Here is a 27,709-nt window from a genome sequence, read left to right as displayed (position 1 = left end):
TGGCTGCATGGGGTCAACAGGTTTCAAAGCAGACAAACATGAATCTAGCCTCCATCCCAGTGGACCATTAAACAGACCATTTTAAAACAGACCACAGATAGAGATGTAACATTGAAGAGGCCTGTGAACCAAAAGGTAAATATGCTATTCTCACAATCAGAGGAATATTCATTATAGGTGTCACAAAGAGGGGAAATTACCATCAAAACCTATTAGCAACAACAAAAAGTGTTTAAAACATGGCCTAGTGACGTGATATACAGAGCTGTTTACCATGTTCCTCCCTCCCTCTAAGAATGCATGGACTCCACAGCAAAAGGACTTAGTTAAGGAGAGCTCATATAATGAAACAGGAGTGATAGGACAGAAGACCCAAATACTCTTATTCATGGCTCTGCTGACGTCACACACACACACACACACACACACACACACACACACACACACACACACACACACACACACACACACACACACACACACACACACACACACACACACACAAACACCGATAAATCAAAGCTAGGGCAGCCATCATACCATCATCAATATGCCACTTCAGCCATGTTTTACATGGACCCTGCATTCTGCTCAGGGTGGTAACTGAAGCCGGGTGAAAGACAAAAACATCTAAATATATTTTTGTTTTATCACCAAGTCTTCTTCTGGTAAGGCTGCCTAGACATAAACAGCCCTTTGATGAAAACATGGTTTATAGCCAACAACCAGACAGATAGATATACAGTCGTATGAAAAAGTTTGGGCACCCCTCTGAGGCTGCATAATAATTGACTCTGTCGTCCCAGAAAATGATCACAGTGGCATGCCATTCATTTTCTAATAAAAGCTGAGTACTGGGTATTGTCCAGACAAAGATTTTTAGTGTAGCAATATTAAGTTGTATGAAATCAGAATTAAATCAGATGTGAAAAATAGGCTATGCAAAAATGTGGGCAGCCTTGTCATTCTGTTGATTTGAATACCTGTAACTACTTAGCACTGATTACTTGGAACACACAATTGTTTTGGTGAGCTCATTAAGCCTTGACCTTCATAGACAAGTGCATCCAATCATGAGAAAAGGTATTTAAGGTGGCCAATTGCAATTTGTTGTTCTCTTTGACTCTCCTCCGAAGAGTTGCAACATGGGGGCCTCAAAACAACTCTCAAATGACCTGAAAACAAATATTATTCAACATTATGGTTTAGAGGAAGGCTACAAAAAGCTATCGCAGCGATTTAAGCTGTCATTGTCCACTGTGAGGAACATAGTCAGGAAATGAAAGACCACAGGCACAGTTCTTGTTAAGGCCAGAAGTGGCAGGCCAAGTAAAATATCGGAGAGGCAAAGGCGAAGGATGGTGAGAAAGGTCAAAAACAGTCCACAGACCACAGACCACCTCCAAAGACCTACAACATCATCTTGCTGCAGATGGTGTCACTGTGCATCGTTCAACAATTCAGTGCACTTTGCACAAGGAGAAGCTGTATGGGAGAGTGATGCGGAAGAAGCCTTTTCTGCACACGCCACAAACAGAGTCGCTTGAGGTATGCAAACGCACATTTGGACAAGCCAGCTTCATTTTGGAACAAGGTGCTGTGGACTGATGAAACAAAGATTGAGTTATTTGGTCATAACAAGGGACGTTATGCATGGCGGCAAAAGAACACAGCGTTCCAAGAAAAACACTTGCTACCCACAGTAAAATATGGTGGGGGTTCCATCATGCTGTGGGGCTATGTGGCCAGTGCCAGTACTGGGAATCTTGTTAAAGTTGAGGGTCACATGGATTTCACTCAATATCAGCAGATTCTTGGAAATAATGTTGAAGAATCAGTCACAAAGTTGAAGTTACGCCGAGGCTGGATATTTCAACAAGACAACGACCCAAAACACTGCTCAAAATCTACCCGGGCATTTATGCAGAGGAACAAGTACAATGTTCTGGAATGGCCATCCCAGTCCCCAGACCTGAATATCATTGAGAATCTGTGGGATGATTTGAAGCGGGCTGTCCATGCTCGGCAACCATCAAACCTAACTGAACTGGAGATGTTTTGTAAGGAGGAATGGTCCAAAATACCTTCACCCAGAATCCAGACACTCATTAGAGGCTATGGGAAGCGTCTAGAGGCTGTTATTTTAGCAAAAGGAGGCTCTACTAAATATTGATATGATATTTCTATTGGGGTGCCAAAATTTATGCACCTGTCTAATTTTGTTTTGAAGCATATTGCACATTTTCTGTTAATCCAATAAACCTCATTTCACTACTGAAATATTACTGTGTCCATCAGTTATTTGATAGATCAAAATGAAATTGCTGATCCAAACACCCATTTATAAATGGAAATCATGGAAATTGTCAAGGGTGCCCAAACTTTTTCATACGACTGTAATTATTGAGCAATGTTCTCACATTATAACAATGTATTTCCATGACTGTGAAAAAAGCAAGATGGCATACATCTAGGAGAGAAGCAGTCATTTACAAATGCTACTTTCCTGTGGCAGCTGCCAAGAGGCTCGTCCCATTTCAGTGGAACCATAAAGCTCAAATCATTAGCTGGAAATGTCTCTCTGTGCCCATGAAGAGCGGGGTGTGTGTGTATTACTATCCTCGTGGGCACCGGAAATCCTCCAAAGTCCCCACAAAGATAGTAAAACAAGGACAATTATCCCTCGTGGGGACAAAGGCTATTTTAGGCCTAGGAATTAAGTTTAGGGTTAGAATTAGGGTTAGGATAAGAGAAAATTGGATTTTGAATGGTAATCAATTTTAGGTCCCCACAAGGATAGTAAAACATATGCTGTGTGTGTGTGTGTGTGTGTGTGTGTGTGTGTGTGTGTGTGTGTGTGTGTGTGTGTGTGTGTGTGTGTGTGTGTGTGTGTGTGTGTAGTAAAACAAGGAAAGTAATCTCCCTTGTGGGGACATTTCCCACATCCACATGTGGACAAAGGCTATTTTAAGCATAGGGGTGAGGTTTAGTGTTACAATTAGGGTTAGGTTTAGTGTTACGATTAGGGTTAGGTTTAGTGTTACAATTAGGGTTAGGTTTAGTGTTACAATTAGGGTTAGGTTTAGGGCAACGGAGGCTGCTGAGGTGAGGTCGGCTCATAATAATGGCTAAAAAGGGGCAAATGGTAGCCATGTGTTTGTTGTTGATACATTTCCACCTATTCCACTCTAGCCATTACCAAGTGCCTGTCCTCCCCAATTAAGGTGCCACCAACCTCCTGTGCTTTAGGGTCAGGGAAAATAGAATTGAATGGAATAGAATTGTAGGTCCCCACGAGGATAGAACCACATTATGTGTGTGTGTGTAATCATAAAAGATTTGGTTAATCCAAACGGATCTGCCACCACCTGTACGACTGTCCAGCATCAGACCTAGCAACCAGTTGTGTGTGTGTGGTGCATGGTGGAATTTACCTGGGCACACAGCCTGTAGGGTGACATGGCTTATCCTCAAGGTACTGGTCAGGTGCCTCTGGGTGGTGCCAGCAAAAAGCAGGTAGAACTCTACATTCTCCTCATCCTCCAAACGCTCTCCATCACCCAGCTGCACCGTCAGAAGACACTCACCCTGGAACAAGACAGACAAATAGAAATACAGTTATACATTTGATCTACAAAGTTTGATTGACATAGTTTTAACTAATAGCTTACATTGTCAGAGATTGCAACAGCATGGCAAATAAACCAGAGGAGAAACCCAAACAGAAACAGAGAACATTAAGATCATGGTGGGCAGGTATCAACACCTGTCTATTATAGTAGGAAGAGGCTGGGTTTTGTTATATCACTATCAACCTGTAATGTAGGTTGGAACACTCTACTGTATACAGAAAAACAAACCCTGCTAAAACAATAATTACCCTGCCTTATGTAATTACAGTGTATTGCGTAAGAAAATGTGTGTGTTGGGGAGTAGTGAACTACATGTAGTTCAACTAGTAATTGAATTACATTTTGCAGTAGCTTGGTGGTAGTTGAATTAAATTCAAATCTAGGTAGTGTTTCCAGTAGTCAATTACTCTTTTGCCATGCACAGTGCCTTGCAAAAGTATTCACACTCCTTGGATCTCTTCACATTTTATTGTGTTACAAAGGGGGGGATAAAATGGATTTAATTGTATTTTTTGTCAACAATCTACATAAAATACTATTTAATGTGAAAGTTAAAGACTTTAAAACATTTTTAAAAGATCGATAGCAATTCAATAACTAAATATAGGCGTTACATAAGTATTCAGCTCCCTGAGTCATTACATGTTAGAAACCCCTCTGGCAGTGTTTACAGCTGCGAGTCTTCTTGGGTAAGTCACTAAGAGCTTTACACACCTGGATTGTGCAATATTAGCCCATTATTCTTTTCATAATTCTTCAACATCTGTCAAGTAATTTTCAAGTCTTGACATATTTTTTTAAGCAGACTTAAGTCAAAACTGTAACTTGGCCACTCAGGAACATGCACTGTCTTCTTGGTAATCAACTCCAGTCAGTATACACCGAGTCTACCAAACATTAAGAACATGTTTGTAATATTGAGTTGCATGTTGAGTTTCATCCTCAGTTTTCTCCCATCACTGCCATTAAACTACGTAACTGTTTTAAAATCACTAATGGCCTTCTGGTAATATCCCCGAGAAGTTTCATTCCTTCCCTGCAGCTCAGTTCAGAAGGCCGACTGTATATTTGTGTCTAGGTGGTTTAATACATACTGTAATCCACAGCATAATTATTAACTTGACCATGCTTAAAGGAATATTCAATGTCTGATTTGATACTGGTAACCATCAACCAATCACTGCCCTTCTTTACGAGGCTTTTGAAATGTTCCCTGGTATTTGTAGTTGAATCTGTGATTGAAATTCAATAATTGACTGAGGGACTTTACAGATGTTGTACGTATGGAGGACAAAGGAAGGGTAGGTCATTCAAAAATCATGTCAACCACTATTATTTCAGTGAGTACATGTTACTTATTATGGGATTTGTTAAGCCAAATTTTACGACTGAACTAATGTAGGGTTTCCTAAACAAAGGGGCTGAATACTTAGGCAACAAATATATTTCAGTTTTCACATTTTCATTCATCTTAAAATATATATACACTACCATTCAAAGGTTTGGGGTCACTTAGAAATGTTCTTGTTTTTTAAAGAAGAACACTTTTTTTGTCCATTAAAAGAACATCAAATTGATCAGAAATACAGTGTAGACATTGTTAATGTTGTAAAGGACTACTGTAGCTGGAAACGGCTGATTGTTTATGGAAAATCTACAATGGAGTACAGAGGCCCATTATCAGCAACCATCACTTCTGTGTTATGTGTTGTGTTAGCTAATCCAAGTTTATCATTTTAAAAAGGCTAATTGATCATTAGAAAGCCCTTTCACAATTATATTAAGCACAGCTGAAAACTGTTGCCCTGATTAAAGAAGCAATTAAACTGGCCTTCTTTAGACTAGTTGAGTATCTGGAGCATCAGCATTTGTGGGTTTGATTACAGGCTCAAAATGGCCAGAAACAAAGAACTTCCTTCTGAAAGTCTATTCTTGTTCTGAGAAATGAAGGCTATTCCATGCAAAAAAAATGACAAGAAACTGAAGATATCGTACAATGCTGTGTACTACTCCCTTCACAGTACAGCACAAACTGTCTCTAACCAGAATAGAAAGGAGTTGGAGGCCCCCGTGCACAACTGAGCAAGAGAACAAGGACATTAGTGTCTAGTTTGAGAAATAGACGACTTGCAAGTCCTCAACTGGCAGCTTCATTAAATAAAACCCGCAAAACACTAGTCTCAATGTCAACAGTGAACAGGCGACTCCGGGATGTTGGCCTTCTAGGCAGAGTTGCTAAGAAAAAGCCATATCTCAGACTGGCCAATAAAAAGAAAAGATTAAGATGGGCAAAATAACACAGACACTGGACAGAGGACGACTGGAAAAAAAGTGTTATGGACAGACAAAACTAAGTTTGAGGTTTACGGATCACAAAGAAGAACGTTTGTGAGACGCAGAAAAAATGAAAAGATGCTGGAGGAGTGCTTGACGCCATCTGTCAAGCATGGTGGAGGCAATGTGATGGTCTGGGAGTGCTTTAGTGGTAGATAAGTGGAAGATTTGTACAGGGTAAAAGGGATCTTGAAGAAGGAAGGCTATCACTCCATTTTGCAACGCCATACCATATCCTGTGGACGGTGCTAAATTGGAGCCAATTTCCTCCTACAACAGGACAATGACCAAAAGCACAGCTCCAAACTATGCAATAACTATTTAGGGAAGAAGCTGTAAGCTGGTATTCTGTCTATAATGGAGTGGCCAGCACAGTCACCGGATTTCAACACTTTTGAGCTGTTGTGGGAGCAGCTTGACCGTATGGTACGTAAGAAGTGCCCATCAAACCAATCCAATTTGTGGGAGGTGCTTCAGGAAGCATGGGGTGAAATCTCTTCAGATTACCTCAACAACTTGACAACTAGAATGCCAAATGTCTGCAAGGCTATAACTGCTGCAAATGGAGGATTCTTTGATGAAAGCAAAGTTTGAAGGACACAATTATTATTTCATTTAAAAATCATTATTTATATCCTGGTCAACATCTTGACTATATTTCCTATTAATTTTGCAACTCATTTCAAGTATGTTTTCATGGAAAACAAGGACATATCTAAGTGACCCCAAACTTTTGAACGGTAGTGTATATAATTGTTCTTCCACTTTGTCATTAGAGTGTATTGTTATATATATATATACACTGCTCAAAAAACTAAACACTACAATAACACATCCTAGATCTGAATGAATTAAATATTCTTATTAAATACTTTTTTCTTTACATAGTTGAATATGCTGACAACAAAATCACACAAAAATGATCAATGGAAATCAAATTTATCAACCCATGGAGGTCTGGATTTGGAGTCACACTCAAAATTAAAGTGGAAAACCACACTACAGGCTGATCCAACGTTGATGTAATGTCCTTAAAACAAGTCAAAATGAGACTCAGTAGTGTGTGTGGCCTCCATGTGCCTGTATGACCTCCCTACAACGCCTGGGCATGCACCTGATGAGGTGGCGGATGGTCTCCTGAGGGATCTCCTCCCAGACCTGGAATAAAGCATCCGCCAACTCCTGGACAGTCTGTGGTGCAACGTGGCGTTGGTGGATGGAGCGAGACATGATGTCCCAGATGTGCTCAATTGGATTCAGGTCTGGGGAACGGACGGGCCAGTCCATAGCATCAATGCCTTCGTCTTGCAGGAACTGCTGACACACTCCAACCACATGAGGTCTAGCATTGTCTTGCATTAGGACGAACCCAGGGCCAACTGCACCAGCATATGGTCTCACAAGGGGTCTGAGGATCTCATCTCGGTACCTAATGGCAGTCAGGCTACCTCTGGCGAGCACATGGAGGGCTGTGCGGCACCCCAAAGAAATGCCACCCCACACCATGACTGACCCACCGCCAAACCAGTCATGCTGGAGGATGTTGCAGGCATCAGAACGTTCTCCATGGCGTCTCCAGACTCTGTCATGTCTGTCACATGTGCTCAGTGTGAACCTGCTTTCATCTGTGAAAAGCACAGGGCGCCAGTGGCGAATTTGCCAATCTTGGTGTTCTCTGGCAAATGCCAAACGTCCTGCAGGTTTGGGCTGTAAGCACAACCCCCACCTGTGGACGTTGGGCCCTCATACCACCCTCATGGAGTCTGTTTCTGACTGTTTGAGCAGACACATGCACATTTGTGGCCTGCTGGAGGTAATTTTGCAGGGCTCTGGCAGTGCTCCTCCTGCTCCTCCTTGCACAAAGGCGGAGGTAGCGGTCCTGCTGCTGGGTTGTTGCCCTCCTACGGCCTCCTCCACGTCTCCTGATGTACTGGCCTGTCTCCTGGTAGCGCCTCCATGCTCTGGACACTACGTTGACAGACACAGCAAACCTTCTTGCCACAGCTCGCATTGATGTGCCATCCTGGATGAGCTGCACTACCTGAGCCACCTGTGTAATTTTGCACGCCCAATTTTTCAGTTTTTGATTTGTTAAAAAAGTTTGAAATATCCAATAAATGTCGTTCCACTTCATGATTGTGTCCCACTTGTTGTTGATTCTACACAAAAAAATACAGTTTTATATCTTTATGTTTGAAGCCTGAAATGTGGCAAAAGGTCGCAAAGTTCAAGGTGGCCGAATACTTTCGCAAGGCACTGTATATATATCTAACTACTGGAACTACACACTACTCTTTTTGCAAAGGGAGTGTCTCCTAATCTGTGACCAGGGCTGCAGGCCAAATTCAAAGTAGACAGCCCTCGGCCCTAAACCCTCAGCCCTTGAATTATGTTTTATATCGTCATATCCGAATGTACCTTAAATGTCCCTTTCCCAAGGGAGAGAGAGTGATGATTGGAGAGGCAATGTCTCTGGTGGAAATGTTTGAAATTCAGTTTAAAAACAACCAACCTAAAGCTATTAATGTACCTAAAGCTATTAATGTAGCTAGCGTAGCTAGCTAGCTACCGTACAGTTACTCATAGCTGGCTAGCTAGTTTTATAATTTGGTCATTTATTCCAATACATTTCAGAATTCCCTAAAATATGTTTATGAAGTTATATTTTAAAGGCTCCTCACTACGAGACAGACGATTTTACAACAATAAAATCAATGTCATATAGTACCAGTCAAAAGTTTGGACACACCTACTCATACAAAAGTTTTAAACAAATCAAAATATATTTTAGATTCTTCAAAGGAGCCACCCTTTGCCTTGACAGCTTTGCACGCTGCTTTGCACGCTCTTGGCATTCTCTCAACCAGCTTCCCTTGGAATGCTTTTCCAACAGTCTTAAAGGAGCTCCCACATATGCTGAGCACTTGTTGGCTGCTATTCCTTCACTCTGTGGTCCAACACATCCCAAACCATCTCAATTGGGTTGAGGTCAGGTGATTGTGGAGGCCAGGTCATCTGATGCATCACTCTTCTTCTTGGTCAAACCAGATGGGATGGCGTATCGCTGCAGAATGCTGTGGTAGCCATGCTAGTTAAGCGTGCCTTGAATTCTAAAGAAATCACAGACCGTGTCACCAGAAAAGCAACCCCACCATCACACCTCTTCCTCCATGCTTCACGGGGGGAACCAAACATACGAAGATCATCCGTTCACCTACTCTGCATCTCACAAAGACACGGCGGCTGGAACCAAAAATCTCAAATTTGGACTCATCAGACCAAAGGACAGATTTCTACCGGTCTAATGTCCATTGTTCGTGTTTCTTGGCCCAAGCAAGTCTCTTCTTATTGGTGTCCGTAGTGGTTTCTTTGCAGCAATTTGACCATGAAGGCCTGATTCACGCAGTCTCCTCTGAACAATTGATGTTGAAATGTGTCTGTTACTTGAACTCTGAAGTATTTATTTGGGCTGCAATATTTGAGGCTGGTAACTGGCTGAACTTATCCTCTGCAGCAGAGAACTCTGGGTCTTACTTTCCTGTCGCGGTCATGAGAGCCAGTTTCATTATAGCGCTTGATACTTTTTGCAACTGCACTTGAAGAAACTTTTAAAGTTCTTGAAATGTTCAGGTTTGATTGACCTTCATAAAGTAATGATGGACTGTCATTTATCATTTATGGACTTGGTCTATTACCTAATAGGGCTATCTTCTGTATACCACCCCTACCTTGTCACAACACAACTGATTGGCTCAAACGCATTAAGGAAAAAAAATCCACAAATTAACTTTTAACAATGCACACCTGTTAATTGAAATACATTCCAGCTGACCATCTCATGAAGCTGGTTGAGAGAATGATTAAATGTGACACTTTGCGGCCACCTGATTAGTTTGCAATGAATTGTGGGTCATATCAATCCCACAAGAGATCAAGTTCTTCACTCACTCCCTCAAGCTAATTCGAGGGCAGAGGAGGCAACGTTAGTTAATTGGACCTACACTTAAGATAGCGATCAAACTGCATCCGGTTTCGACGAACTAGACTTCAGCATGCTAACTAGTTATTCGGGCCTGAGCAGTCGGTATCCAACTTCTTAGATGGACAAGTGGCATTCAGCCACACGAGATTGAGCAATAACAGGTCTGTGATGCCCTTAGATGTCCAGGGCTGCACGCGAGCCACACTCAGCAGATCAGTATGTGCATACCCTTTGCCGAGAGGCATGGGTAACCCGCCGAACCCCACTCATGATAGGGATTGGGGAATGCAATTATTTCTCAGGAACAAGGAATTCCCAGTAAGCGCGGATCATAAGTCCCTTCCCTTTGTACACACCGACTGTCGCTACTGACTGTCGCTACTACCGATCGGATGGTTTAGTGAGGTCAACCATCCTAACACTGCCTAGCCACCAGCCTCTGCATAAAAACAAAAGAGTACAACCCTTAGGAGTGGATCACTTGGCTGGTGCGTCGATGAAGAATGCAGCTAGCTGTGAGAGCTAATGTGAACTGCAGGACACATTGATCATCGACACTTTGAACGCACCTTGAGGCCCCAGGTTCCTCCTGGGGCTATGCCTGTCTGAGGGTCGATTTGCCATCAATAGGAATCCCTGGGGTTCCGTGGCTGGGGGAGTCGCAGGTCACCTCCGTGTGGCCTTCGTCCCCCTAAGTGCAGACCAGGACGGCTCGGTGGGAGTGGGCCTTGGTTCTCTCTCCCCTCCCCCGTGCACCCTTCCCTTCCTTCCTTGGGCAGGAGGCACCCACATTCGCTGCATAGTCGGGCATGGCTTCCGGTGGACTCTGTCTCTTTGTGCTGCCCGCGCTACATATGCAGTTCTCGGGGAAGCACTCAGGGTTAGGTTGGGCCAAGGATCTTCGACCGCTGACCTGAACTGAGAAGGTGAGCCCGGGCGCCCGGCCACACTCCATCACTTTGACTACGACCTCAGATCAGACGAGACAACCCATTGAATTGAAGCATATTAGTAAGCGGAGGAAAATAAACTAACCAGTATTCTCTCAGTAGAGGCAAGCTAAGAGCCCAGTGCTGAATCCCCATCCATCCAGTGGGCGGCTCGCATTCCACGCCCGGGCTTCTTACCCATTTAAATATTGAGAATAGGTCGAGATCGTTTCGGCAAAGTAAATACCTGCTTCAAAAATATCTCTCATTGCATTGCATGCTCATGCATGAAATCTTTAGTTGTGTTTTTTTTTGCATAAGAAAAAGGACTCACCCAACATGTATGATAGGTACTGACCAAGGATGAAAAACCTGGTGACCACTAAATGTCCTCGTATACCCATATTTAGATCAAATGCACTTTTTTGTCAATACTGTGTGAATGACAAGTCCATTCAATCAAGTGTGTGTGAGTGACATTGTGAATATCATATTTTAGAATTTGTAAAATATATATGGGGGGGGGTTCTTTGACTGTTGAGGGGCAGCTCTCGGGGGTAAATGTGTGGACATTTGGATGGTTCATGGCCTGGAGGTTGGGAGCTTCGGCCGGTGGCCGAGAGGTTGCTGTTTCATGTCCCAGATTCACTTGGTGGGAGATCTGGTTGCTCCTGTGGGTCGTTCTGGATGGGAGTATCTGCTAGATGACTGAATGTAATGTAAATGTTGAGCAGCTTCACTGCAAGTAGATTGTATGGCAGTTAGCCTAGTGGTTGGAGCGTTGGGCCACTAACCGAAAGGTTGGTGGCTTGAATCCCTGAGCTGACAAGGTATAAATCTGTTGTTCTGCCCTGAACAGTTAACCCACTCTTCCTAGGGTGTCATTGTAAATAAGAATTTGTTCTTAACTGACTTGCCTAGTTACATTTTTAAAAATGCACCAAAAAATGTGCTGCAGAATTTGTGAATTTTGTCTTGTATAATAAATTATATACATTAGTTTATACTAGATTAAGCGTAAACTTCATTAACTGTCATTTTGTTAGTTATACTCCAATTTTCCTTCCATCTTGTGCCAACATCAGTTCCTTTTTAAATCTTGGTTCCAATAGTTTAGTCAGTTGGATATGCTCTCTGCAAGGTTTTGTATATCTTCCCTATCATATGAACATCCTTTTCTGACTCAAATTAGATTCCTGCAGGTTACTCTGATATCCAAAAGATGACAAATAAAAATTGTGAAATGTTAGTTTCAAATACATGCAACTTAAAAGTATCTAGATTGGTCAGTCCAAAATTACTTTTTAATTCTGTCATGGAAATAAATGTATTTCCGGTTTCTATTCCTTTAGTTTTCCATGTGGACCAATTTATCGGTGAATTCTGAAAAGCTATCCAAGGATTGTTCCCCATAAGGTTGTGTTTTTAGGGAGTGATATTGGTTCTTGTAGAACACGTTTCATTTTCTTCCATATTGATATCGTGTTTTTAACTCAGAAGTTGTTCATGCTCTTCACTTTATCCTTTCAAATTAGACAAGTAAAAACGTTGGGTAGCGAGTTGATACATCTTCCTTGGAATTGTCCTTTTTATTCTATGAATTTTATTTGCCCATTTAAAGTCTGATATGACCGATTATACTTTTTTAAAGAATGTCTTTGGTGGGGTAATTGGTATTACAAAATAAATACAAAAACTTTGGCAGCCATGACATTCTTAAGAAGTTTATTCTACCTGTAAGATGTATGGGGAAATGAGTCCATGTATTTACAGTGCCCTCTGTAATTATTGGGACAGTGATGCATTTCTTCTTCTTTTGGCTCTATACTCCAAAAGTTTGGATTTGAAATCAAACAATGACTATGAGGTTAACATGAAGACTGTCAGCTTTAATGTGAGGGTATTTTCATCCATATCAGGTGAAATGTTTAGAAATTACAACAATGCATAGTCCCCCCTCAAAAGTATTGGGACAAATTCAGTTATATGTGTATTAAAGTAGCAAATTTGATCCCATATGCATAGCACACAATGAATACATCAAGCTTGTGACTACAGGTTGGTTGGATGCATCTGCTGTTTGTTTTGGTTGTGGTTGAGATTATTTTGTGCCCAATAGTGTCATTTTGGAGTCACTTTAATTGCAAATAACAATATAATATGTTTCTAATCACTTTTACAATAATGTGGCAGATATCATGATTACGGATAATCCTGAATGAATCTTGAATAATGATAAGTGAGAAAGTTTGAAGCAAAAATATCATACCCCCAAGACATGCTAACCTCTCACCATTACAATAACAGGGGTGATTAGCATTTTGGGGATATGACATTTCTGCTGTAATTTCTGAAACAGTTCACACGATAAGGATGAAAATACCTTCAAATTAAAGCCGACAATCTGCACTTCCTCGCGGTCATTGTTTGATTTCAAATCCAAATTCCCACAAGATACCATGAGAATTTTCCCCAGATTAGGAGCCACTCCCTTTCGCAAAAAGAAAAAATGGATGAAGTAGGTAACAGAACTCTTCAAATTGATAGGGCCCTATGTCTGGAGTTACCTTTTCTTTTAAATCCCGGCTATGTGTAGTTCTTCAGACAGGTCTGCTATATTTAGGGACACAGTGTAAAATGCAAGACAACCTGTCGTTCCGTTAGAACCGGTAGATTTATATATGGAGTTCGTGACATGACGTTACCAAGCGCATGGTCCAGTGTAACAGCCAGCCACGCATAGCAATAGCCTCAGCCTGAGAGGAAGGAGATAAGATTAGAGGATGGCTATGTTTCCTGAAAGGACTGCCCTTATTTATAGGTTATCTGTTGGCCTGTCCAAAGCACTGCACTAATAGAGATGTCTGCCTGCTCTCCGTTGTTTTCCCTCACAGCTCCACATCATAGCCACTTTATCACATGCAGCAGTAGATAACGGCTGGGGGACATTCAGAGTCAGACACAGGGGTACTGACTGTCTAGTCCAAATAAACCAACTCTCTCCTTCAGTAACAGGATCTCTTCATAAAGAAAGAAACACTGAAGACATGCAAAAAACAAATATGTGGGAAACATACATTTCATGGGTAAAAAGAATGCATAGCATATTCACTCATTACACGCACAAACAATTCCCAAATACAAAGACTATACAAAAAGTGGTTCAGTGTGCAAAGACACAAGATAACACATGCAACGTGTCCACTGACAGTATTCTTCAAACACTGGAAACACAGGCCTAATGTGAAACAGAGCTGCCAATTGTAGCCTTTGTAGCAGCTAGCTAGCTCACTATAGTGGTTGTTCAATAAGGGAGTGACGTGCAGTGGGCCCATGTGGACAGGACTATTGACTTTGGACATCCTGCAGTGCTGAATGCCAGTAAACTTTTCTCTCTGGCTGATGACGGTTAGAGGACAAGAGGCACAATATGGGGGAATACAGTATTGAAGGCTCTCTGACCATATACAGTTGAAGTCGGAAGTTTACATACACCTTAGCCAACTACATTTAAACTCAGTTTTTCGCAAATCCTGACATTTAATCCAAGTACAAATTCCCTGTCTTAGGTCAGTTAGGATCACCACTTTATTTTAAGAATGTGAAAAGTCAGAGAATTATTTATTTCAGCTTTTATTTCTTTCGTCACATTCCCAGTGGGTCAGACGTTTACTTACACTCGATAAGTATTTGGTAGCATTGCCTTTAAATTGTTTAACTTGAGTCAAATGTTTTGGGTAGTCCTCCACAAGCTTCCCACAATAAGTTGGGTGAATTTTGGTCCATTCCTCCTGACAGAGCTGGTGTAACTGAGTCAGGTTTGTAGGCCTCCTTGCCCGCACACGCTTTTTAAGTTCTGCCCACCAATTTTCTATAGGACTGAGGTCAGGGCTTTGCGATGGCCACTCCAATACCTTGACTTTGTCGTCCTTAAGCCATTTTGCCACAACTTTGGAAGTATGCTTGGGGTCATTGTCCGTGTGGAAGACCCTTTTGCAACCAAGCTTTAACTTCCTGACTGATGTCTTGAGATGTTGCTTCAATATATCCACATCATTTTCCTGGCCTCATTATGCCATCTCTTTTGTGAAGTTCATCCTGCAGTGAAGCACCCCTACAACATGATGCTGCCACCCCTGTGCTTCACGGTTGGTATGGAGTTCTTTGGTTTGCAAGCCTCCTCCTTTTTCCTCCAAACATAACGATGGTCATTATGGCCAAACAGTTCTGTTTTTGTTTCATCAGACCAGAGGACATTTCCCCAAAAAGTACAATCTTTGTCCCCATATGCCGTTGTAAACCGTAGTCTGGCTTTTATATGGCGGTTTTGGAGCAGTGGCTTCTTCCTTGCTGAGCGGCCTTTCAGGTTATGTCGATATAGAACTTGTATTACTGTGGATATAGATACTTTTGTACCCGTTTCCTCCAGCATCTTCACAAGGTCCTTTGCTGTTGTTCTGGGATTGATTTGCACTTTTCGCACCAAAGTATGTTCATCTCTAGGAGACAGAACGCGTCTCCTTCCTGAACGGTATGATGGCTGCGTGGTCCCACGGTGTTAATGGCCTATCAGAAGCTTCTAAAGTAATGACATAATTTTCTGGAATTTTCCAAGCTGTTTACAGGCACAGTCAACTTAATGTATGTAAACTTCTTACCCACTGGAATTGTGATACAGTGAATTATAAGTGAAATAATCTGTCTGTAAACAATTGTTGGGAAAATTACTTGTGTCATGCACAAAGTAGATGTCCCTAACAATTTGCCAAAACTATAGTTTGTTATCAAGAAATTTGTGGAGTGGTTGAAAAACGAGTTTAAATGACTCCAACCTACGTAAACTTCCGACTTCAACTGTAGGCTAGCACTGCTGTACTAACTGTAACATTCAGCTGGGGAATAGAGCACCGGAGATTATGGCTAATCCTGCAAGAGATTATGTCTCATCTTGTATGCACCTGAATGTGCAGAACCAAATTGGCCTAGAGCCTTTAGCTGTGTTGCGCTTGTTGGCCATTCAGATCGAAGGTTATATGTAACCACGTGTGAGCTATATGGATCCGAGGCGCCTCTAACGTAGGATTGAGTGATCCATATAGCTCACATAACCATGGTTATGTAACCTTCATTATGTTTCACTATATTGATCACTCCAATATATTGATGTACCCGTACCAGTCTTTAACATATAGCACTGACAGCACCCCCCGGGAAGGGGAGGCAACACACAGGACCGCTATGTATCTTTAACCGGGGGTCGGAAGCAGACAGGATAAAGAGGAGGGTAGTTAGTTCACATGCCTGTCTGCAGCTACATCCCTGCTACTATGCTGTGTTGCGCTGTTACTACAAGCTATAGCACTGACAGCACCCTTCCGAAAAAATATTGCAGTCAGAGTGCAGTATAACTGCTGTACACTGTAGTATAACTGCAGTACACTGTAGTATAACTGCAGTACACTGTAGTATCTCTCTGCTCTGACTGCAGCAGCCATTTTCTACAGGAATGGTGCATGGCAACACAAAAGAGGAGGGTAGTTAGTGTGTCTGTCTGCAGCTACCTCCCTGCTACTATGCTGTGTTGCGCTGTTACTACAAGCTTCACTCTTGATCAAAGGTTACGTATGTAACCACGGTTATGTGAGCTATATGGATCACTCCAATATATTGGAGGTGAGGATTTACATTTTCGGGTACTCCCGGAGGCCGAGTAACTGCACCATGGCAACATAACTCCATGGTCCAGTCTCTGCTGTGAGTTGGAAGCAACCCCTGGCAGAGGCCCAGCTCGCCTCGCGGAACTCAGCAGAGATGGAGACAGATGGAGAGTCATCACTGTCCACCAGTTTGATGTCCAGCCAGGCGGTATGCTGTCGTAATCGTGTCCACGATCCAGTGAGAGAGCCGCTGCTTTGATAACCCAGCCCCCAGGACTCTCTCACTATAGCAGACAAAGAGCTGGTATGTTGTTCTCACTGACTGTGTCCGCTCCACATAGGCAACCAGTGCCTGCACAGGGTACAGCATGCCGGAGGGAGGCCCAGACACTGCCGGGGGGTCGTAAGCAGACAGGATAAAAGAGATGTTCACATGCCTGCAGTGAGAGTGTTTTAGGAGGCAGACTCAATGGTTACAAAAGGCAGCTTTGCCAAAGCTGCCACATCCAGATCCCAGCTCGCCATTGAGCGGGTCCTAGCTGGGTGCAGGCGATGAACCCCTTCATAAACCTGGAGACCAAGCTTCCCTCATCCAAGAGTGAGTAAGCTCCTCTGCCGGCTTCTGATGGCCTGTCAGCCTGGTAGCCCCGCTCACGGTGAACAGTGACATCAAGAACAGCTGTAGTCACCATTGAAGCTATCAACCTCCGGATGCAGGACATGCGCCCTCCGTTCAAGGTGGTCCCATCGGTACAACTCCTGCCCCCGTCCAGTACTAGCAGCAGATGGGCTCTGCCTTTGATGGCTCGCGCCATCTTTTGACACTCGCGTGTGGCCTCCAAACACACCAGGCGCAGGCATTCTGAGATCACCACACAAAACAGGCATCCAGTAGGGCGCTCCACCGCCCTCTCCGCGTGGCTCAAACCCAGGCGGTGCATACACAAGGTATGCGGATCCCCAGGTGGATGCCACCATCACACCTGTCACAAAGGGAAGCAATAAGCTCAGCCAAGCCAACAAGGCCACGGAGCAGGGGTCAGATGCCCTGAGGGACCTTATGTCTTGACCCATTTGGAGGAATAGGAACCCGGTGAGGGATAAATTACCCAATACCTCTGCAAAAAATGGGGAAGACCCGTGTGGGAAAAGCAGGCAGACAAAAAAACACCAACCAGGTAATGGATTTTTTTGAAACATTTTTTTACGCCAACTGCAATATTACCTAGCCGGTTTAATATCCAAGCAGTAAAAACAGCACCATATGATGGAGTAACTCTGTTAAGGAACTCCAGAGTTAATGTCTCAACGTAGTGGAAAGCCCACCACGATTCTCTTACACTCTACACTCTACAGAGAAAAGAACAAGAAAAAAACCTGTGGGGTAATTAGCAGAGCATAGGCACGGAGAGCAGCATGTTAAAGCAATTCACAACACACTAATAGAACAAGCCAGTCGGCAAGTTGTGTATGGTAAATTACAGTTTGTGGCAGCAAGAGCCATCATATTAACGGATGCACACAGAGTCGTAGTGTTACGCTAATGAAACACAAGTACAAACCACAGGCGGAAGATACAGATCAACCGCGTGCAGCGAGTGGAGCACTCAAGAGGAAGGGCCAGCAACCCCAGGCTGCAAACAGACAGTGAGTATACTTCCACACAAGATATTACACTTACCAGTGACGTACCAAGCGAACTTCAGAAAGTTTGTACCTCAAACCATACGGACATCCGCCGAGAAAATGAAAGAGAACGTGTGTCGTGGCCATGGGGTCTATATACGGGGGCGGGCCCCAGCCGTAACACAGGTGTACACGGGAGTAAATCTGTAAATCCTCACCTCGGATGTATCCCTCCGCCACAGAGTGATACCAATATATTGGAGTGATCCAATATAGTGAAACTTAACTACATGCGTGCGTGCACGTGGGTGGAGTGGGATTTTTGGAGTAGCGGACACCTTTTGGAAACATGATATCCTCGCCGGTCCCACTACCATTCACAAGGGGGCAATAGGAAGAGTCGCCTTCCCTTGCTAGTAGTAGCTAGCTGGCAGCCTTTTTAGATTCCCACATCTCCATGTGAAATAATCCAATTTATAATTAAAAAAACATGACCTGGCTAATGTTCTTATACCTGCGAGTGTAACCTAAAACATTATCCCAGTTTGATATGCTGCTTGTGTATTCATTCCAATATCAGCTAAAAATAGAGTATCATCATGTTTTGGTCCCAGAGAAAAAAAAGCACATGGCTAGCTAGATGGCTACAGCAGGATCTACCAATAGTCTGTAATCACAAGTTAATACTTCTAAACAAAATAACTTTTTGGTTGGATTCTTGTTGTTTGGTTAACAATTTGAATAGTCGCTGAGATTATATTTGGTTATCAATGCAAAATATGCTACTTTGATGAATTTCCTATATGGCCAATAGATTAGATCAAGGAACATTGATCAAGTGACAACATTACCTCCACGGCTGCGGAAGGAATGATACGGAGCGTCTCAATTTTCAGGTAGGAAAAAGTATGTTGAATGCAGGAGCATATTACAAGGAGCCGCCCCTTTTGTGAAGAAAAACACTCAGAATGTTGCATCTTCATAGAGCTTGTAGTGAGCTTTAGACTCAGATCACATTGATGTGGAGGACACCTCCTCCACCTGTTGATGTGCACTACCCTGCTAGGCTATATGGCCTTAGGGTAGCAGAGAGATGGCTGGCAGGTTGGGTTCCTGGAGACTGTAGTCACTCAGAACAGAGTCTTCCATTTGTAAATTCTGGAGCACATTATAGTTGTGTATGATGTGAAAGAACAAAGCAGTCTACAATCTTTTTTTTTTTCATTTAAAACTGTTAAAAGTTTTTCCACCTATGTAAATGTTGCCAGGTAGTTAGACAGGTTTGAGACTTGGGTCAAATGACAAAATTCTGTGACAAAAATCAATTTAATATTTTGAGCAGACAGAATTACTTGTTTGCAAAAGGTTTTAGGCCTGTCATCTGCAATATGAAGGCAATCTGAGAGCATCAGAGGACAAACGTTTCTTTCAAGCAATCAAAAGTACAAATGGTCAAGTGACTAAAACAAATCCAACCAATACAAAGTAAAATCATGAAGTGCTCCTCAGCAATGACAAAAGGCTTAAAACACCAAAGAGAATAGTCTGAAAAGAGAAATAAATCACTGCAAAAGAGTCAGAATAAGTATAATGCATTGCTGTCCAAGAGCATGAGAATGAGCATGCATGGTTAACTGGGCCTTGGGCCACTTTCAGACTGTGAAAGCCCAATATGGACAACAGGTGTTGAATCAGAAAGAAACAAAGAGGAAAGAGAGAACTAAACAATGAGACAAAAGACAACCCTGCAGGGGTTTAAGATTGTGAAATATATTTTGTATCTATTTAAGATGTGATTCTTTGTTCCAAATCATGTAGGGTATGTAGCACTACATGACTACCAGACGTTGGAAATTGAATGCCCTAAGGTTTTAGGCGATACGGCCTAAAAATCATCTAGATCTTTTCAAATTTATGGGAGATTCACGAGTATGATACAAGCACTTCCTGGTTTGGGGGCTTATCTAAACTTATGAAGGGGAGGCTCCAGATAGCCCAGAATAAGCTGATCAGGGTAGTATTGAAGCTGAGTCCACGTACTCACATAGGCAGGAGCTGCTTTCAGGAACTCAACTGGCTGCCTGTTGAGGCTAGGGTGTCCCAGATTAGACTGGGTTTGGTTTACAGGAGTATTTATGGTCCTGCGCCCAGATATCTAAGTGATTACTTTCCTCGTGTTAGGGATGTACACAATCACAGCACCAGAGCAGGTGTTGCTGATGTGTGCTTATACAGGTTCAGGAGTAATGCTGGGAAAGGTACTTTCTTGTATACTGGAGCCTCAGAATGGCAGAGTTGCCTCTGTCTATAAAAACAACATCCTCGCTGGACAGCTTTAAAAATAAAGTCAAAATATGTTTGATGTATGATATAACTGGAATGATGAGATAATGTTATTTTTCTATGTTTTATTATTTCAATGCCATACGATATTGCCATACGATATTGTCTAGCCATCTTGTGTCAAGAGGACCACAATGGAAATAAGTCCCAGACTTTGTGTTATCCTTGATGATTTTATTCATGTGTATGTATGGCTTTTAAGTTGTATGTGTGCTTGTTTTTTTTAAATGTTCGAATTAATAAACTAAACTAAATACAGTGCATTCGAAAATAATTCAGACCCCTTGACTTTTTCCACAGTTTGTTATGTTACAGTCTTATTCTAAAATGGATTAAATAGTTTTTTTCCCCCTCAACAATCTACACACAATACCCCATGATGACAAAGCAAAAACGTTTTTAGACATGTAAACAAATGTCTTTAAAAAAAACTGAAATATGACATTTACATAAGTATTCAAACCCTTTCCTCAGTACTTTGTTCAATCACCTTTGGCAGCGATTACATCCTCAAGTCTTCTTGGGTATGACACTACAAGCCTGGCACACCTGCATTTTTCTAGGGCTGGCCATGCTTTCCACCTGGCTACTCTGTACGGCTCTGACTTAGAATATGTGAACTCTAAATACCTAGGTGTCTGGTTCGATTGTAAACTCTCCTTCCAGCATCTCCAATCCAAAATTAAATCTAGAATTGGCTTCCTTTTTCGCAACAAAGCCTCCTTTCACTCATGCTGCTAAACATACACTTGTAAAACTGAGTATCCTACCGATCCTTGACTTTGCCGATGTCATTTACAAAATAGCCTCCAACACTCTACTCAGCAAATTGGATGCAGTCTATCACAGTGCCATCCATTTTGTCACCAAAGCCCCATATACTACCCACCACTGCGACCTGTATGCTTTCGTTGGCTGGCCCTCACTACAAATTCGTCGCCAAACCCAATTGCTCCAGGTCATCTATAAATCTTTCACTGGTCAAGCCCAAAGCCAACTCCTACTATGGCCACCTTTCCTTCCAGTTCTCTGCTGCCAATGACTGGAACTAATTGCAAAAAGCACTGAAGCTGGAGACTTATATCTCCCTCACTAACTTTAAGCATCAGCTGTCAGAGCAGCTTACTGATCATTGCACCTGTACACAGCCCATCTGTAAATACGCCACCCAACTACCTCATCCCCATATTGTTATTTATTTTTGCTATTTTGCACACCAGTATCTCTACCTGCACATCTATCACTCCAGTGTTAATGCTGAATTGTAATTATTTTGCCACTATGGCCTATTTATTGCCTTACCTCCCTAATCTTACTGCATTTGCACACACTGCATATACAGTGGGGCAAAAAAGTATTTATTCAGCCACCAATTGTGCAAGTTCTCCCACTTAAAAAGATGAGAGAGGCCTGTAATTTTCATCATAGGTACACTTCAACTATGACAGACAAAATGAGAGAAAAAAAATCCAGAAAATCACATTGTAAGATTTTTTATGAATTTATTTGAAAATTATGGTGGAAAATAAGTATCTGGTCACCTACAAACAAGCAAGATTTCTGGCTTCTTTAAGAGGCTCCTCTGTCCTCCACTCATTACCTGTATTAATGACACCTGTTTGAACTTGTTATCAGTATAAAAGACACCTGTCCACAACCTCAAACAGTCACACTCCAAACTCCATTATGGCCAAGACCAAAGAGCTGTCAAAGGACACCAGAAACAAAATTGTAGACCTGCACCAGGCTGGGAAGACTGAATCTGCAATAGGTAAGCAGCTTGGTTTGAAGAAATCAACTGTGGGAGCAATTATTAGGAAATGGAAGACATACAAGACCACTGATAATCTCCCTTGATCTGGGGCTCCACGCAATATCTCACCCCGTGGGGTCAAAATGATCAAACTGAACCACACGGGGGGACCTAGTGAATGACCTACAGAGAGCTGGGAACAAAGTAACAAAGCCTACCATCAGTAACACACTACGCTGCCAGAGACTCAAATCCTGCAGTGCCAGACGTGTCCCCCTGCTTAAGCCAGTACATGTCCAGGCTCTTCTGAAGTTTGCTAGAGAGCATTTGGATGATCCAGAAGAAGATTGGGAGAATGTCATATGGTCAGATGAAACCAAAATATAACTTTTTGGTAAAAACTCAACTTGTCATGTTTGGAGGACAAAGAATGCTGAGTTGCATCCAAAGAACACCATACCTACTGTGAAGCATGGGGGTGGAAACATCATGCTTTGGGGCTGTTTTTTGTGTTACTGACTGTACGTTTGTTTATCCCATGTGTAACTCTGTGTTGTTGTTTGTGTCGCACTGCTTTGCTTTATCTTGGCCAGGTCACAGTTGTAAATGAGAACTTGAATTGGGGGGAGTTTCTCCGATTATTCAATGCAGATCCTCTCAAGATCCTCTCAAGCTCTGTCAGGTTGGATGGGGAGCGTCGCTGCACAGATATTTTCAGGTCTCTCCAGATATATTAGATTGGGTTCAAGTGCGGGATCTGGCTGGGCCACTCAAGGACATTCAGTGACTTGTCCCGAAGTCACTCCTGCATCATTTTGGTTGTGTGCTTAGGGTCGTTGTCCTGTTGGTAGGTGACGCTTGGCACTCAGGCCAAAGAGTTCAATCTAGGTTTCATCAGACCAGAGAATGTTGTTTCTCATGGTATGAGTCCTTTAGGTGCCTTTTTGTCAAACTCCAAGCGTGCTGTCATGTGCCTTTTACTGAGGAGTGGCTTCTGTCTGGCCACTCTACAATAAACGCCTGATGGTGGTGTGCTGCAGAGATGGTTGTCCTTCTGGAAGGTTCTCCCATCTCCACAGAGTAACTCTAGAGCTCTGTTAGAGGGACCATCAGGTTCTTGGTCACCTCCCTGACCAAGGCCCTTCTCCCCCGATTGCTCAGTTTGGCCGGGCGGCCAGCTCTAGAAAGAGTCTTTGTGGTTCCAAACTTCTTCCATTTAAGAATGATGGAGGCCACTGTGTTCTTGGGGACCTTCAATGCTGCAGACATTTTTTGGTACCCTTCCCCAGATCTGTGCCTTGACACAATCCTGTCTTGGAGCTCTACGGACAATTCCTTCGACCTCATGGCTTGGTTTTTGCTCTGACATGCACTGTCAAATGTGGGACCTTATATAAACCAGTGTGCGCCTTTACAAATCATGTCCAATCAATTGAATTTACCACAGGTGGACTCCAATCAAGTTGTAGAAACATCTCAAGGATGATCAATGGAAACAGGATTCACCTGAGCTCCATTTCGAGTCTCATAGCAAAGGGTCTCAATACTTGTTTTTAATACATTTGCAAAAATAATCTAAAAACCTGTTTTCGCTTTGTCTCTATGGGGTATGTGTGTTGATTGATGAGTAACATTTGTATTTAATCCATTTTAGAACAAGGCTGTAATGTAACAAAATGTGGGAAAAGGAAAGATGTCTGAATGCACTGTATATGTAGATTTAAAAAAAATGTTTTCTCTTTAACTAGGCAAGTCAGTTAAGAACAAATTCTAATTTTCAATGACGGCCAAGGAACAGTAGGTTAACTGCCTGTTCAGGCGCAGAACGACAGATTTGTACCTTGTCAGCTCGGGGGTTTGAACTTGCAACCTTCCGGTTACTAGTCCAACGCTCTAACAACTAGGCTACCCTGCCTGCCCTCTAAATAAGCTTTGTTGTACAATTAAAGGTAAAATACACTGCATTTCAAACAGTCAGCAATATCTTAAAGAATTCAAGGTTTGTGAAATTATACCTAGGATTATTAATTTTATCAAAATAGTTTCACCTGTTTTTTTGAAATAATCACTGATCTGGCTTTCAAGTCTGTCTATGAAAACACGCTTTTTGTTACAAATTTAACCAGATCCATGCATAATGCACATTCCCTGACAATGATCAAATTCTTGTAGCAGGCATTCTAGAACATTAACACAATCTCTCAAGCACAAGCCCACATGCTAGTGAGTAGCCAGCTAATCTTAATATCAATTTCAAACTTCAAACATCAGCTATCTGAGCAGCTAACCGATCGCTGCAGCTGTACATAGTCTATTGGTAAATAGCCCACCCATTTTCACCTACCTCATCCCCATACTGTTTTTATTTATTTACTTTTCTGCTCTTTTGCACACCAATATCTCTACCTGTACATGACCATCTGATCATTTATCACTCCAGTGTTAATCTGCAAAATTGTAATTATTTGCCTACCTCCTCATGCCTTTTGCACACATTGTATATAGACTCCCCCCTTTGTTTTCTACTGTGTTATTGACTTGTTAATTGTTTACTCCATGTGTAACTCTGTGTTGTCTGCTCACACTGCTATGCTTTATCTTGGCCAGGTCGCAGTTGCAAATGAGAACTTGTTCTCAACTAGCCTACCTGGTTAAATAAAGGTGAAATAAAAAATAAATAAAAATAAAAAATAAAAAAAATATCTCAAGACAGAACAGTTGAATTAATATGAACACAACATTCTGTCTGTCTCCAACTGTTTGAACAGCACGCTAGTCTGTCCCCTTTGTTCAGATGTTGAAATCAAGTGTCCTACCTTACTTCTCCTAATGAGAACAAGTTGCCAATTCCTTATATAATTGTGTTTTATGCTTTTTGCACATTTTTAAAACACAGACTAGACAGCTAGTATAACAGCATTTGGCAAAAATTCTGCTAGCGGTACATGGTACTGCGCGCAACAAACTGAGCATACATTTTCCAGAATCAATGTTCATTGACACTCTCATTTTAGTGTCTTCTCTGCACGCAATTTGAGAAGTTGAGACATAAATAAGGTATTGTCAGAAAGGTTTAACTTCTCTATTAAAGTAAAATAATGTCTCAATGTGTTTCAGTATCCATTAGACCGATTCTGTTGGACCAAACCTCAAATGCAAATAGCAAGTTGAAACCACTTGTTAGGGAAGAAGAAGTGATCTCTCATCTTTGTTGTTGTGAGTAGCAGAGGGAGGGGCTTGGTGTGTGTGTGAACAGAGAGGAAAAGATGAAGCGGGAAGTTTCACTCTCGCTAAAATCTTTCCAAAATAAGCCCAATACTTTTCTACGGGCTTATTTTGGACCTAAGCTTGTTGCCTGCCTTCCCACCTTTAAGACAACGACTCCCATTGTTAGGGCGGAGACATGAGCATCTCGTCATTATATTCAGATCTCTGATGTAAATTGGCAAGTGCGCACAGCACAGAAGGAGCGAAGGAGACCAGACCAAAAAGACAACATGAAAACAAGAGGACATAAATGCTCATAAAAACATCTATAAAGAAAAAGCGTGATTCTTGCGATATAGGCATTTGGAATATCCCGCAAAAACATACATTCTAATTAATCAAACAATTTCACCATAATACGTTGCCCTGGTTCCAACTTTTCCACTTCTCTGCCCTTGGGTCCTGAGTGGGTTGCCTTGCCTTCTTATTGTATGCTCTTAGGCATTCTTGGGTTGTTTGTGATGCTGTTCCAGATATCCACATCAGAAGTAGGCCTAAATGCTCACTGGAAATAACCCCAGAGAGAGACAGTCCAAGGAGGGGCTCCTTCCTGGCTGCCTGCACCCTACTGATGCACTTCTAATGACAGACTGACTTTGACACTCCTCACACCAAAGACGGGGTGGCTTTCGGGCCCAGAGTGTGTGTGTGCCTTAACATGTGTGTCCTGTGTCCTCCTATTCATTCAGAGACTGCTGTATGACTCCAAGGGCCCTCGTCAAGGACATAAAGTACACTCTCCAAGGCTTTGTACGAGAACTGGAGTCAGGACACAGACTCTGTACTCTGTTCCTACATTTGTTCTTAACCAGTCTGCAACAATTACATCAAATCATTAGTGCAGGACATGTGATTGAATTATCCACACTGCTCCACTACTCTGACTCATTTAGCTCCAAGGCCATGACCAGAGTTGGTCCCTGTAGGCTTAAAATCACACAGAGCCTAAACCTCTACTGTCAGAAACAAGTTCAAACACACAATATTGGAAAAATAATGAGCTTTTTTGAGTGCTTGTGCTATGTGCAGGATGAGGATCCCTAGTTGAAATGTCCTCCCTATGCGTACATGTGCCAGCCACAGCACAGCCACACAGCATATGTGAATGAGTACTGTCACGAGTGGCTGGCATGGTGAGGTGTGCCCCGGCCCGATACATTCCTGACCTCTCTACTCACACTACACCACAGCCAGCACCCTGCACCAGGGGAATGAGTACTGTCACGAGTGGCTGGCATGGTGAGGTGTGCCCCGGCCCCGATACTTTCCTGACTTCTCTACTCACACTACACCACAGCCAGCACCCTACACCAGGGGGCTAACTCTGAGCTTACAGTCTCATTGTTGAAGGTGAGGAGCCAAGGAGAGATGAAGAAAGAAAGAGAGAAACAGAGAAATGGAATGAACTTCTCCAAATGTAGCCTAGTTACTTCCTTCCTCCTCTATGGGTGGGGCACCAGAGGCAAAACAGTCATGTGTTTCAAAGTGTATCAACTCTTCACACATCACTTAACTTATGTGTTCCTTATAGAACAGAGTTGTTACTTGAGTTCACTTCTCTGTTCAATATTTAGAATAAAAAGCTGACAAACGTCACGTAATGGACTGGAAACAGCAGACACATGGCAGGAGTAAGCAACCAATAGTGACCACATACACAAGTACTGCAGCACATCTCAGTCACGTTGCTCTGTAGCTGTTAGTCTAGTTCAACGCCTGGCTCAGTGTGTCGGAGAGGTACTCTTAGAGAATGTTTTATAAATCAAATCCCTTGTTTTCTGCATACTTTCTGCCACCGCACACTGAACATTTTTTTTCTCCCGTCTCCTGACAGAATCCTGTACTTTAGCCTTACCCACCACAACAGGCACAAACAGTGATAGGTTGCATGCATCCAGAGAACACTGCTTAAGTTACGGAATATTGACTTTGTCAGTGGCTCTGATGTCAGTACATCAGCCAAGTAGAGTTTTGAAAGTAAATGCTGTGTCGCAAAATTAGGTAATCCAGCTGGCCACAAATCTGTGGCCAAGTAAGGACTGTATGTATGAATGTATTAGATCAGAGTTGTAATAGCTGATCTTGCGTCTGAAAGCAGAATATCTGTGGTGGAGTGTAAGGCTGGGATCGGATCCTCAGAGTGATCAGGTTCTGTTTGCTTTCCTCTCTGTTAATGAGGATACCAG

At 42.5% G+C, this 27,709-nt stretch overlaps 1 protein-coding gene and 1 non-coding gene across 8 annotated transcripts in view; one reads left to right on the top strand and one right to left on the bottom strand.

Moving 5' to 3' along the window:
* Positions 1–27,709, bottom strand: part of LOC112252249 (A-kinase anchor protein 13-like) — a 180,438-nt gene that overhangs the window by 106,416 nt on the left and 46,313 nt on the right. For all 7 annotated transcript variants that reach the window (XM_042323078.1, XM_042323076.1, XM_042323079.1 and 4 more), the window contains exon 3: positions 3,435–3,588. In XM_042323078.1, the coding sequence (XP_042179012.1) occupies positions 3,435–3,588 (154 nt within the window). The remainder of the gene's footprint in view (positions 1–3,434; positions 3,589–27,709) is intronic.
* Positions 10,410–10,563, top strand: LOC112253592. The gene has a single exon (XR_002954032.1). It is a non-coding gene; the product is annotated as a 5.8S ribosomal RNA (ribosomal RNA).

Source organism: Oncorhynchus tshawytscha, linkage group LG06 (assembly GCF_018296145.1).
Source record: "Oncorhynchus tshawytscha isolate Ot180627B linkage group LG06, Otsh_v2.0, whole genome shotgun sequence".
In the NCBI taxonomy this organism is placed as follows: Eukaryota; Metazoa; Chordata; class Actinopteri; order Salmoniformes; family Salmonidae; genus Oncorhynchus; species Oncorhynchus tshawytscha.
This window is presented reverse-complemented; position numbering and strand designations above follow the sequence as displayed.